This window comes from Plectropomus leopardus, chromosome 19 (genome assembly GCF_026936395.1).
Source record: "Plectropomus leopardus strain MGB_pleo_1.0 chromosome 19, ASM2693639v1, whole genome shotgun sequence".
Classification (NCBI taxonomy): domain Eukaryota; kingdom Metazoa; phylum Chordata; class Actinopteri; order Perciformes; family Serranidae; genus Plectropomus; species Plectropomus leopardus.
In genome coordinates, this window is record NC_142194.1 from 52,501 (window position 1) to 66,330 (window position 13,830).

General features: G+C 45.7%; 1 protein-coding gene and 1 long non-coding RNA gene across 13 annotated transcripts in view; one reads left to right on the forward strand and one right to left on the reverse strand.

Moving 5' to 3' along the window:
- The window catches only part of tcerg1l (transcription elongation regulator 1 like), a 32,634-nt gene extending 20,473 nt beyond the window's left edge, over nt 1-12,161 (forward strand). For all 12 annotated transcript variants that reach the window (XM_088070237.1, XM_088070242.1, XM_088070240.1 and 9 more), the window contains 11 exons: nt 560-702; nt 1,773-1,841; nt 1,926-2,004; nt 4,304-4,386; nt 4,752-4,867; nt 5,115-5,269; nt 5,719-5,794; nt 6,101-6,203; nt 8,771-8,860; nt 9,083-9,201; nt 10,251-12,161. In XM_088070237.1, coding sequence (XP_087926363.1) covers nt 560-702; nt 1,773-1,841; nt 1,926-2,004; nt 4,304-4,386; nt 4,752-4,867; nt 5,115-5,269; nt 5,719-5,794; nt 6,101-6,203; nt 8,771-8,860; nt 9,083-9,201; nt 10,251-10,407 — 1,190 coding nt within the window. In that variant the 3' untranslated portion in view covers nt 10,408-12,161. The remainder of the gene's footprint in view (nt 1-559; nt 703-1,772; nt 1,842-1,925; nt 2,005-4,303; nt 4,387-4,751; nt 4,868-5,114; nt 5,270-5,718; nt 5,795-6,100; nt 6,204-8,770; nt 8,861-9,082; nt 9,202-10,250) is intronic.
- LOC148186262 (uncharacterized) lies at nt 5,230-5,667 on the reverse strand. The gene is made up of 3 exons (XR_015775026.1): nt 5,580-5,667; nt 5,472-5,502; nt 5,230-5,366 (listed from the first exon to the last, which is right to left on the reverse strand). It is a non-coding gene; the product is annotated as an uncharacterized LOC148186262 (long non-coding RNA).
- Nucleotides 12,162-13,830: the final 1,669 nt, after the last annotated feature.

Sequence of the window (13,830 nt, forward strand, 5' to 3'; positions counted from 1 at the left end):
TTTTATGGGTGGGGAGGTTATAAAGGAGGAATAAAAACAGGAAGTCCCAAAATTAAATGGAGACACTTCAAACAAAGCTCAGCTACCTATTGCTGCGAGACAAAGCTGATGTACATGAAACACACACACATACACTGAAATACGCACACACTCTCTGCCTTACAGCCTCAGTATGACCTTTAAACAGCCTCGGTATGACCTTAAAACAGCCTCGGTATGACCTTTAAACAGCCTCGGTATGACCTTTAAACAGCCTCGGTATGACCTTAAAACAGCCTCAGTATGACCTTAAAACAGCCTCGGTATGACCTTAAAACAGCCTCAGTATGACCTTAAAACAGCCTCGATATGACCTTTAAACAGCGTCAGTATGACCTTTTAACAGCCTCAGTATGACCTTTAAACAGCCTCGATATGACCTTTAAACAGCGTCAGTATGACCTTTTAACAGCCTCAGTATGACCTTTAAACAGCCTCGGTATGACCTTTAAACAGCCTCAGTATGACCTTTAAACAGCCTGGAAGTCCCAATCACTAAAATGACGATGTCATCCTCTAGGAGGAGCTTCCTGGGAGTGGGCGGGACTTCATATACAGGGAGATGATGAGGCGTGGCCTGTCGTTCTGACCAATCAGCTTCATCGAGGGGCGTGGTCACGACCAATCCTCAGCTTGGAGAGAAGGCTGTCTCTGCCCACACAGGTACGTTTACCCTGAACAGGTTCTGCTCTGGTTCTGCTCCAGTTCTGTTCCAGTTCTGCTTCAGTTCTGTTCCGGTTCTGATTTGGTTGTGTTCCACTTTTGATTTGGTTCTGATTTGTTTCCTCTATGGTTCTGCTCAGGTTCTGTACCGGTTCTGTACTGGTTCTGTACCAGTTCCTGCACATTATTTGGAACCATTTGGAGCTTTTCTTCCGGAAATGAATTTGTTTAGAGCCAGAAACGTCATTTCTCAGCTGGAACCTAAACCAGCAGGATTTCATGGACTTGAAGAGACGACATCAGCAGGCGTCAGTGTCTCTGGAGATGAGTGACCGTCAGACGTACGGTGGGTGCAGTGGTCTCATTGACTTTTGGCTCGTCCTCGTGCTTTGGTCCAAACAAAAATCTTTACAAACAGAAACAACGTTTGCAGACGCTTGATGTCTTCTGGGACGTCCCCCGTCAAATACTTGTCTTGGTTCTGGTGGTTACAGACTCTTCTTGGTTCTGGTGGTTACAGACTCTTCTTGGTTCTGGTGGTCAAAGACTCATCTTGGTTCTGGTGGTCAAAGACTCATCTTGGTTCTGGTGGTTACAGACTCTTCTTGGTTCTGGTGGTCAAAGACTCATCTTGGTTCTGGTGGTTACAGACTCTTGGTTCTGGTGGATAAAGACTCGTCTTGGTTCTGGTGGTGAAAAACTCTTCTTGGTTCTTGTGGACAAAGACTTATCTTGATTCTGGTGGTTCTGGTCCAAACTGGTGGAACGTGTCTGGTTAAAGGATCCTGAGCAGAACCAGATGAGGAACCAGAGGTCATTTGGGGGAGAAGGTTTCAGAGTTCTGGGACCAGGTGGAGGACGAGATCAGACTGGACAAACACTCAGCGTGTCCTTATCAGGAGACACGTTTTCATATCTCACTGAGATGGCCCGTCACTTGGAAATGAGACGTGAAGTTGAGCAAACAAAGAAAATACATTTTTTAATGTGCAGTGGAAGATGTGCAGTGACTCAGACAGGTTGTTTTCTGTCTGTCTCTGTGTCTCTGTCTCTCTCTCTGTCTCTTACAGCATTGTGTCTTTGGACCTGTCTCTCCCTCTGAGCTCCTCATTGAAAGGTGGCCTGTCTTACCGGCCCAGGTTAGTCTGTCTGTCTCTCTGTCTGTCTCTGTACCTGTCCATTGACCTGTCTTTATTGACAGTGTCCTGTCTCTCTGTCCTCAGGTGATTAAGGAAGTGTCTCCATCTTTCTTCTCTTCTCGGTTTTCCTCCAGATTCACTCTGCTGACAAACTGCAGACACAGTAAGAGTCCTCATCACTTGTCCACATATTCACAGGTCTTCAGGTCCTTCAGGTCTTCTGCTCCCCGTCTTAATATAGAGTCTTTAGCGTCTCCAGAGTGAGCTGAGCGATAAATGTGCCCGAGTGATGTCCCTTGAGTTAGTCCTGCCTGTCTCTGAACCAATCAACTCTCTGCTGCGCTCTCTGAACCAATCAGCTCTTAGTTTAATAGCATAAAGGGGGCGGAGTCTGTGTATCAGGGGGCGGGGCCGTGACTCTGGGGGCGGGGCCAGTGTGATGATGAACGTTTGATTGTGAACGTGTAATTGTGAACGTCTGATGATGAACGTGTGATTGTGAACGTGTGATTGTGAATGTGTGAAGATGAACGTGTGATTGTGAACGTGTGATGAAGAACGTGTGATTGTGAACATGTAATTGTGAACGTCTGATGATGAACGTGTGATTGTGAATGTGTGAAGATGAACGTGTGATTGTGAACGTGTGATGAAGAACGTGTGATTGTGAACGTGTAATTCTGAACGTGTGATTGTGAACGTGTGATGATGAATGTGTGATAAAGAACGTGTGATTGTGAACATGTGATGATGAACGTGTGATGATGAACGTGTGATAAAGAACGTGTGATTGTGAATGTGTGATTGTGAACGTTTGATGATGAACGTGTGATGAAGAACGTGTGATTGTGAACGTTTGATGATGAACGTGGGATGAAGAATGTGTGATTGTGAACTTGTGATGATGAACGTGTGATTGTGAACAAGTGATTGTGAATGTGTGATGAAGAACGTGTGATTGTGAATGTGTGATTGTGAACGTGTGATTGTGAACTTGTGATTGTGAACTTGTGATGAAGAACGTGTGATTGTGAACTTGTGATGAAGAATGTGTGATTGTGAACGTGTGATGATGAATGTGTGATAAAGAACGTGTGATTGTGAACGTTTGATGATGAACGTGTGATTGTGAACGTTTGATGATGAACGTCTGATGAAGAGTGTGTGATTGTGAACATGTGATGATGAACGTGTGATTGTGAACAAGTGATGAAGAACGTGTGATTGTGAACGTGTGATGAAGAACGTGTGATTGTGAATGTGTGATTGTGAACTTGTGATGAAGAACGTGTGATTGTGAACGTGTGATTGTGAACTTGTGATGAAGAACGTGTGATTGTGAATGTGTGATTGTGAACTTGTGATGAAGAACGTGATTGTGAACGTGTGATTGTGAACTTGTGATGAACGTGTGATTGTGAATGTGTGATTGTGAACTTGTGATGAAGAATGTGTGATTGTGAACGTGTGATGATGAACGTGTGATAAAGAACGTGTGATTGTGAACGTGTGAATGTGAACGTTTGATGATGAACGTGTGATGAAGAACGTGTGATTGTGAACGGTTGATGATGAACGTCTGATGAAGAATGTGTGATTGTGAACGTGTGATTGTGAACAAGTGATTGTGAATGTGTGATGAAGAACGTGTGATTGTGAACATGTGATTGGGAACGTGTGATGAAGAACTTGTGATTGTGAACTTGTGATGAAGGACGTGTGATTGTGAACATGTGATTGGGAACGTGTGATGAAGAACTTGTGATTGTGAACTTGTGATGAAGGACGTGTGATTGTGAACATGTGATTGGGAACGTGTGATTGGGAACGTGTGATTGGGAACTTGTGATGAAGAACATGTGATTGTGAACGTATGATTGTGAACGTGTGATGAAGAACATGTGATTGGGAACTTGTGATTGTGAACTTGTGATTGTGAACGTGTGATGAAGAACGTGTGATTGTGAACTTGTGATTGTGAACTTGTGATTGTGAACGTGTGACGGAGTCAGTTTAAAGAATCCGAACACGATCAGGGAGCAGTGCTGTTGGTCTGTAGAGATCTGAATTCATGATTCTGTCACAGATGATTTCTGACATCACGGTCACGTGACCACGTGTCCGCTGTCTCAGCGGTTCATCGTCTCAGAGAGACAGTCTGCCGCAGGTTGTCCTCCATCATATTTCATCTGTGTCTTTGCTTCAACCAAGAAGCAATCGTGCTCTAAGAGGACGATTGCTTCTTGGTTCAAAGGTGATGGCGTCTTAAACATTCTGACTAAAACTGAAACCTTGAACTGTCTCTGTGGACTCAGTTTGTCTTTGTGGACTCAGTTTGTCTCTGTGGACCCTTTGTCTGTCTGTCTCTCCGTCTCTCTGATCAGTGGTCAATCAGTACTTGATCGTTTGTTTAAATAAAGTTTATGTTCACAGTGTTTAAATGATGTTTTTCTGTGTGCCAGAGAAGCGAGGGATGAGCGGAGGTGAAGTCTCGTATGGACGAGCGTTGCTCCTGAGGACAAACACAACGACAGACAACAAACAGGTAAACAAATAACATCACTGCGGTAGCAGCTGGAGGCGGAGCTAAAGTTAACCATGTCATCAGGTCCTCCAGGGGCTCCAGCACAGGGGACGGTCGGGGGCACAGGGCTGATGGCTCCTGACAGGAAACAGTTAACTCTGGGTCACTCTCAGATTCTCAGAGACAAAACTACAAAAGTATAAAACTACAAAAGTATAAAACTATAAAACTACAAAACTATAAAACTACGAAACTATGAAACTTCAACATAAACTTTACTGTTTTAGATCTTTGAGATAAACATACAGTGTGTGTGTGTGTGAGAGTCTGTGTGTGTGTGTGTGTGTGTGTGTGTGTTTGTGCGTGTGTGTGTGTGTGTGTTGCAGTGTGTGTGTGTGTCTGCAGACAGAGCAATGGAGGACGAGGAGGAAAAAGAGGGAAGTGAAGAAAGAAGGAAAGAGAAACTTCCTGTCGCCTCCACACCTGTCCCGGGGTCGCCATGGTAACTACTGCTCTGTTTCTCTCTCTCACGCGCACACGGACACACGGACACATAGAAGCATACACGCACACAGTAACACACGCTCTGATCAGCCGATTGATCGTTTTCGGTGATTTCTGATGTTTCAGCTCGGAGTCGTCTTCGTCCTCGGCTCTACCGTGACGACAGCGAACAGACTGTCTTTGTGTTTACCTTTTACTCAGCATGACTGGGTGCCTCACCTGTGTGTGTGTGTGTGTGTGTCAAGGTGTGTGGTGTGGACTGGAGACGACCGCGTCTTCTTCTTCAACCCCACGATACACCTGTCTGTCTGGGAGAGACCGGGTGAGCTGATTGGTCGAGACATCAGCTGCATCATTGATGACCCGCCGCACAAGAGGAAGAAGACCACGACAACTGCCAGTCCGTCACCTGTCTGCCACTTCACCTGTCTGTCTCCTCACCTGTCTGTCTGTCACCTCACCTCTCTGTCATCTTACCTGTCTGTCTGTCTGTCTGTCTCCTCACCTGTCTGTCAGTTATCTGTCTGTCTGTCACCTGTCTGTCTCGTCACCTGTCTGTCATCTCACCTGTCTGCCTGTCACCTGTGTGTCTGTCTCTTCACCTGTCTGTCTCCTCACCTGTCTGTCAGTTATCTGTCTGTCTGTCACCTGTCTGTCTCTTCACCTGTCTGTCTCCTCACCTGTCTGTCAGTTATCTGTCTGTCTGTCACCTGTCTGTCTCGTCACCTGTCTGTCATCTCACCTGTCTGCCTGTCACCTGTGTGTCTGTCTCTTCACCTGTCTGTCTCCTCACCTGTCTGTCTGTCTGTCATATTAATAACACAGACATAGTTGATGTCTTTCTGACAGACGGCAGCTGTCAGTCAACTGGTCTCCATGGAAACGATGAAGATGATGAACATGAGCACACCTCAAAGAGGAACAGGTAAATCCGATGAGCCAATCAGAGAGCACAACAGAAACCAGGTCAAAGGTCACAGGTTTGGTTTGTCTCTCTCTCTGTCTGTCTGGCCTTCTGTCTCTCTGTCTGTCTCTCTGTCTCCATGTCCCCTTGTCTGTCTGTCTCTCTGTCTGTCCCTCTGTCTGTCTGTCTGTCTCTCTGTCTGTCTCTCTGTCTCCATGTCCCCTTGTCTGTCTGTCTCTCTGTCTGTCCCTCTGTCTGTCTGTCTCTCTGTCTTTCTGTTTGTCTGTCCCTCTCTCTGTCTCTATGTCCCTCTATCTGTCTCTTTAGATCAGAGGAGACGATGTCTCTCATCCCTCGTCCAGGTGAAGTTAAGCTCCTCCCCCTGGAGCTTCGGATCACTCATTTTAGAGACATGCTTCTGGAGAGAGGGGTAACACACACACACACACACACACACACACACAGACACACACACACACACACACACACACACACTATCACACACACACACACACACACACACACACACACAGACACACACACAGACACTACTTTCTATGTTCTATCAAACACTGAAAATCTTCAAATATTTTTAAATTTCATCACACTGAGTATTTTAGTCAGACTGAGTATTTTAGTCAGACTGAGTATTTTTGTCAGACTGAGTATTTTAGTCAGACTGAGTATTTTAGTCAGACTGAGTATTTTTGTCAGACTGAGTATTTTAGTCAGACTGAGTGTTTTTGTCAGACTGAGTATTACTATCAGAGTATTTGTAGGTGAGTTTTCTGCCTCGTGTTTTGAGTGTCAGTCTGGTTTTCTCGAGGATTTCAGTTTCTTGCTCGTCCCGTTTTCTCGCTCCTTTTGATCTTTAATCGAACTCTGAAACATCTCTGTTGGTAACTTCAAAGAGGACTGTCTCGTTCCTGAACCTAAAGAGTTTTGGGGTAATTTGTTAATTTTTTAATTCTCAGACTCACAGATCACATGTCCTGTGTGAAATCTAAATACAGCAAAGAATGATCAGGAAGTCTACAATACTCCCCAAATAAAGGTACAAGGTAGGTTTGTTTTATTTTTCTTAAATTTCGTTTAAGAAGAAATTGAATTAAAGGTGACCCTAAATCCTGCTTCGTGTTTTGGCGTTGAAGGAGGAGTTGAGGAGTCTCTGGGGAAAGAAGCTGCTCTGTACTCTGGTGGTTCGGCAGCGGATTTCCCAGAATGCAGCAGGATGAACAGACTGTGTCTGGGGTGGCTGCTGTCTTTCAGTGTCCTTTGGGCTCTGCAGACACCTCAATCCACCGAGGACACTGATGCTCTGTGGATGGGAACCAGCGATGCTCTGTAGATGGGAACCAGTGATGCTCTGGGCAGTTTGAATCACCCGCTGTAGAGCTTCCTGTCCCAGGCCGTGCACGAACCGTGCCGGTTGGTGATGTTTCCAGTCAGTATTTCCGTCAGTATTTCTATTGCTCCTCTGTAGAAGGTAACCAGGATCTGTAGGAGTCTTTGCCTCCTAATTTCTGAGTTTTACTGACGTTGAGCAGTCGGTTGTTCTCTGTGCACCACTCTGCAAGATTGTTGATTTCCTCCTCGTTTGAGTTCTCCTGATGTTTGAGTGCGGTCATGGGTGTACAGTGTGAAGAGGAGGGGGCCGAGCACGCGGCCCTGGGGGGCTCCGGTGTTGAGCACTAATGTAGAGACTCTCTGGGGTCTGCATGTGAGGAAGTCCAGTATCCAGTTGCAGTGTGTTGTACTGAAGCCCAGAGTTCAGTTTTCCCATCAGCTTCATTCGATTGTTGAATTCTGAGCTGAAGTCAACAAACAGCATCCTGATGTAGCTGTTCTGATCCTCCAGCTGAATGAAGACTGAGTGAAGACCAGTAGATATGGCGTCCTCTGTGGATCTGTTGGTTCTGAAAGCATACTGGTGAGGGTCCAGGCTGGCAGGGATGTGGTCTAGGGCTGTAGTCATTACAATTAGACACTGCAGACTTTTTAGGTACAGGAACAATGATGGCTGTCTTGAGGCAGGAGGGAACAGTCTCTGTGAGAGCGAGATGTTAAAAACGTCAGTTATAACATCAACAAGCTGATCAGCACAAGTTTTTCGTACACGTCCAGAAATGTCGTCTAAACCCTCACGATCTGCATTTTCTGCCAGTCGACTTGTGCTGGTCACCTCAGAAAAAACATGGCTGCAGCGAACAGACTGCTTATCAATAATGGGGAAAATTCTTCCATTAAAATAAACATTTTAGAGTTTCTCAGACTCACTGATTCGTCGTGTTTGTTCATCTGAGGGGATTCTGTTCGTCAGCTTCTTTTAGATAATCATCCAGCGCAACATAAACGGCTTCTGATCAGGTGACCACGAACGCCACCTGATGGATCCTGTCATGTCACGTGATCAGACCTCTGCACTGAAGCGTTCACACTGACGAGCGTTTATGACTCAGTTTGTTCTGACGAGGGTCAGCATCGGCTGATTACCAGAGCGGCGGCTCGGCGGAGTGATACCTGCAGAGTGAACAGTCCCAGTGCACTCAGGGAACACCTCCTGTCCAATCGGATTGTTCTGTCAGAACCAGCTGCTGATTAAATCTAAAAGTGATCAGCAGGTTAAGATCTCACCTGTGGAGCTCCAACAGTTGCACCGAGTTCACTGCCACGTTCGTTTTGTTTTATCACATCAGAAACGTCTGTTCACACAGTAACCACGGAAACAATGTCGGTTCACACCGTAACCACGGAAGCAATGCTGGTTCAAACCGTACCATGGAAACATCTGTTCACATGTTAACCATGGGAACAACATCTGTTCACACCGTAACCATGGAAACAACATCTGTTCACACCATAACCACGGAAACATCTGAACATTCACACACATTCACTGAACCTGGTGGTTGTTTATGACCCCAGTGTGTGTACGTGTGTGTCTGTGTGTGTGTGTGTGTGTGTGTGTGTGTGTGTGTGTGTGTTTGTGGTCGTCAGGTGTCGGCGTTCTCCACCTGGGAGAAGGAGCTCCATAAGATGGTGTTTGACCCTCGTTACCTGCTGCTCACCTCAGACCAGAGGAAACAGGTTCACCTCCACACCTTCAGTCACTGACAACGAGACAGGAAATTATGTCACAGCTCTTACCTGTGTGTGTGTGTGTGTGTGTGTGTGTGTGTGTGTGTGTGTGTGTGTGTGTGTGTGTGTGTGTGTGTCTGCGTGTGTGTGTGTGTGTGTGTGTGTGTGTGTGTCTGCGTGTGTGTGTGTGTGTGTGTGTGTGTGTGTGTGTGTCTGTGTGTGTGTGCGCAGGTGTTTGATCAGTTCGTGAAGAGTCGGCTGAAGGATGAGTACAAAGAGAAGAAGACTAAACTGCAGAAAGCCAGAGAGGAGTTCAAACAGCTGCTGGAGGAGGCCAAGATCACCAGCAGGTTAGTCCACCTCAGTCCACCTCAGTCCAGCTGTTCACCTGGACCTGCAGGTGTTGGTCTGGTGTTTCTGATGTTTGTGTTCTCAGCTGATGGAAAGAAACAAAGTGTCATTGGGGCTGTTTCAGTTCCACATTCAGACTCTGCTGTGTCTCCTGTAGGAGGCGCTGCTGTTCTGCTCCATGTGTCTCCTGTAGGAGGCGCTGCTGTTCTGGTCCATGCGTCTCCTGTAGGAGGCGCTGCTTTTCTGGTCCATGTGTCTCCTGTAGGAGGCGCTGCTTTTCTGGTCCATGTGTCTCCTGTAGGAGGCGCTGCTGGTCTGGTCCATGCGTCTCCTGTAGGGGGCGCTGCTGTTCTGGTCCATGCGTTTCCTGTAGGGGGCGCTGCTGTTCTGGTCCATGCGTCTCCTGTAGGAGGCGCTGCTGGTCTGGTCCATGTGTCTCCTGTAGGAGGCGCTGCTGGTCTGGTCCATGTGTCTCCTGTAGGAGGTGCTGCTGGTCTGGTCCATGCGTCTACCGTAGGGGTCGCTGCTGGTCTGGTCCATGCGTCTCCCGTAGGGGGCGCTGCTGGTCTGGTCCATGCGTCTCCCATAGGGGGCGCTGCTGTTCTGGTCCATATGTCTCCTGTAGGGGGCGCTGCTGGTCTCTTTGTTTTCTTTCTTTCTCTCGATCTCTCAGTGGTCCGTTTGATCCATGTTGTCTCTTTGTCTTTGTCTGTCTATCTGTCTGTGTGTCTCTGTCTCTCAGTGGTCCATTTGGTCCATCTTGTCTCTTTGTCTCTCTTTCTGCCTGTCTGTCCGTCTCTTTGTCTCCCTGTCTCTGTTTCTCTGTCTCTGTCTCTGTCTCTTTGTCTGTCTGTCTGTCTCTGTCTCTTTTTCTGTCCGTCTCTGTCTGTCTGTCTCTGTGTCTCTGTCTCTCAGTGGTCCATTCGGTCCATCTTATCTCTTTGTATCTTAGTCTGTCTCTCTGTCTCTTTGTCTCTTTGTCTCTCTGTTTGACTCGGTGGTTGGTTCTCCAGGAGGAACCGTCTCGTTCTCTGTGTTTTCTTCGCAGGTCGACCTTTAAGGAGTTCTGCGGTCGTTACCGTGGTGACCAGCGGTTTGATGCCCTCAACAGGAAGAAGGAACAGGAAGTGCTGTTTCATCATTACATCACTTCCTTAAAGAGACGAGACAAAGAGAACAGAGCTCGGCTGAGGAAGATGAGATGAGAACCTCACAGAACCTTTGGAGAACCCATCAAGGACCTTCAAAAACCTTCCAGGCCATTCTCCCAGAACCTTCCAAAACCTTCCAAGCCATTCTCCCAGGACCTTCCAAAACCTTCCAGGCCTTTCTACCAGGACCTTCCAAAACTCTACAGGCCTTTCTCCCAGGACCTTCCAAAACCTTTCAGGCCATTCTCCCAGGACCTTCCAAAACCCTACAGGCCTTTCTCCCAGGACCTTCCAAAACCTTCCAGGCCTTTCTCCCCAGGACCTGTTCCAAGTTCTCATTGATGAGTCCTGGATTTTGAACTGCTAGTTCTCTTGGAGAACCAGACCAGAACCATGGAAACCAGATTGGTGTCTGTTCCCCATCAGAACATCTCCCAGTGAGACCACCTGAAGAATCAGACTGGTCTGTGGACTCTGGACTGGAGTGGACCTGCTGAACTGGTCCAGAATTGGACTGAATGAAAATATCTGAGCCACGTAGAACTGGTTACACTGGTTACACTGGTTAAACTGGTTAAACTGGTTAAACTGGTTACACTGGTAACAGTGTTTACACCATTTAAACTGGTTACACTGGTAACACTGGTTAAACTGATTGAACTCAATACACTGATTACACAGATTTCACTGGTTAAATTGGTAACACTGGTAACACTGGTAACACTGGTTGCACTGGGTAAACTGGTAACACTGGTTTCACTGGTTTCACTGGTTTCACTGGGTAAACTGGTAACACTTGTTACACTGGTTACCCTGGTAACACTGCTTACACTGGATACACTGGTTACACTGGTGCACTGGTTAAACTGGTCAAATTGGTTACACTGGTCGAACTGGTCGAACTGGTTACGCTGGTTCAGACGCCTCTCATACAAATTTAACCCCTTTTGAACTCTGAGCTGATCGAGAAACATGAAACAAAAAAAAACAAGACACTAGAAGATTTGGAAAATAATTTGATAAAGCACGTTAGGGGAAAAAGTGCATTTGTTTGTTTGTTTATTTGTTTGTTAATATAATTAGTTATTTGTTTTTAAGTTTTTAAGATATTTTTCTTGTTAATCCTATACACATAAATTTAAAAATGACCATGTAGAACTTGTTTTTTTGTTTTTTAAACTTTTTTATGTTTTATGTAATTTTCTGGAAACGTTTCCATCTTTTTCTTTTTCTTTTTCTTTTGCTTAGTTTTGGGTAATTTTTTATTAATTTTTGAAAGAAATCAAGCCACTTTGCTAAAACTGTTTAAACTGGTTAAACTGGATAAACTGATTGGACTGGTTCAGCCGGTGAAACTCAATGAATTGGTTAAACTGGTTGAAATGGTTAAGCTGGTTAAAGTCACTGAACTGAATCAGAGCTCAAATATCTGTCTGTTTCTCTGTCTGTCCTCTGGCCGAGCTGGGCCCTTCGACTGACTGATCCAAGTGCACCCTGGGAATCGTAGTTTTCTTCTGTCCTTCAGTCTCTGTGTCCACAAGAACATGAGAACACGAGAACATGAGAACATGTGAACATAAGAACACAAGAACTTTAGAAAATGAGAACGACAGAACACAAGAACTTTAGAACATGAGAACATGAGAACATGAGAACACAAGAACATTAGAACATGAGAACTTGAAAACATGAGAACATTAGAACATGAGAACACAAAAACTTTAGAACATGAGAACTTGAAAACATGAGAACATGTGAACATGAGAACACAAGAACATTAGAACATGAGAACTTGAAAACATGAGAACTTTAGAACACGAGAACACGAGACTACGAGAATGTGAGAACACAAGAACACGAGAACATTAAAATGTGAGAACATGAGAACATTAGAACATCATTAAAACACAAGAACATGAGAACACAAGACTACGAAAACATGAGAACACGAGAACATTAGAATGTGTGAACACAAGAACACGAGAACACAAGAACAGTAGAACATGAGAACTGTAGAACACAAGAATATGAGAACACTGGAACATGTAGCTGACTGTTACTGTAGGAACCTGACGTGCTGATTGGCCCGGCCATGACTCCGCCCCCTCGGCAGATGACCTGTTACCACTTCCTGTCTGATGTGTTTTTGTTTGTTTTTGATGCTGCTGTAAACAACAGATTTTTTATGTTGAGATGAAGATGTAAGCCCCGCCCCCTCGCCTGTCAGTAACAAGGTGAGCTGTGATTGGACAGACTTTGTGTCCGGATGTTCTGATTGGATGTTTTTTAGTGTCCTGACCTCTGATTGGACAGTGTCTGTGTGTTGTTCATCAAAGTGTTTTAATTAAACTGAAACTCTGAAGATGCTGCTGTCTGTCTTTCTGTCTCTCTGTCCCTCTGTTTGTCTGTCTTTCTGTCTCTCTGTTCCTCTTTTTGTCTGTCTTTCTGTCTGTCTGTCCCTCTGTCTGCCTTTCTCTCTGTCTGTCCACCTGTCCTCCTGACTCTCTGTCTGCCTGCCTGTCTGTCTGTCTCTCTCTCTCTGTCCCTCTGTCTCTCAAACAGAGGGACAGAGAGAGTGACAAGGCTAGTTGAGTCTAGTCAAAAGTCTGTCTCTCGGTCCCTCTGTCTGTGTCTCGGTCCCTATGTCTGTCTCTCTTTCAGTTGATGAGGACAGAAATATCAACAGCTGAACTTCAGAATTGCATAAACAAATCTGTTCTTTCAGGTGAGAACTTCATTTTATTTTGGTCATCAAGCGAATTTTTAAGAAACATTTTATTGATTTTTCAATTTATCTTTAAAAATGTTGATGATTTTTGAGAAAACATGCGTCACAGACCCAAGTTCAAACCTGATCCAGACGGAACCTGCACCTGATCCAGACTGAACCTAAACCTGATGATCCAGACGGAACCTGCACCTCATCCAAACTTCACCTAAAACTGATCCTGATTGAACCTAAACCTGATCCAGACGGAACCTGCACCTCATCCAGCCTGAACCTAAACCTGATCCTGATTGAACCTAAACCTGATCCAGACGGAACCTGCACCTGATCCACACTGAACCTGCACCTGATCCACACTGAACCTGAACCTGATCCACACTGAACCTGCACCTGATCCTGATTGAACCTAAACCTGATCCACACTAAACCTGTACCTGATCCACACTGAACCTGCACCTGATCCACACTGAACCTGCTGGTAGGTGTGACCCATGTCAGGGCCAGGTGCTGTCTGCCAGTGTGATGTGTACTGGGTCTTGTTCTGTGGTCTGCTCTTAGATCTGTTGAGTATTGGTGTTGTGTTTTTCCAGTCCTGTTTGCACCCCCTGACTCTGATCCGTGGTCCTGGCGTTGTTGTTGGAACACTGAGCCAGCAGATGATGAAGACCCACTGGACCCACGTCCTCTGCATGTATCCGCTCTCTGGGATCTTAAAGTAGCATAGTGACAGTGTCACATATATATATATA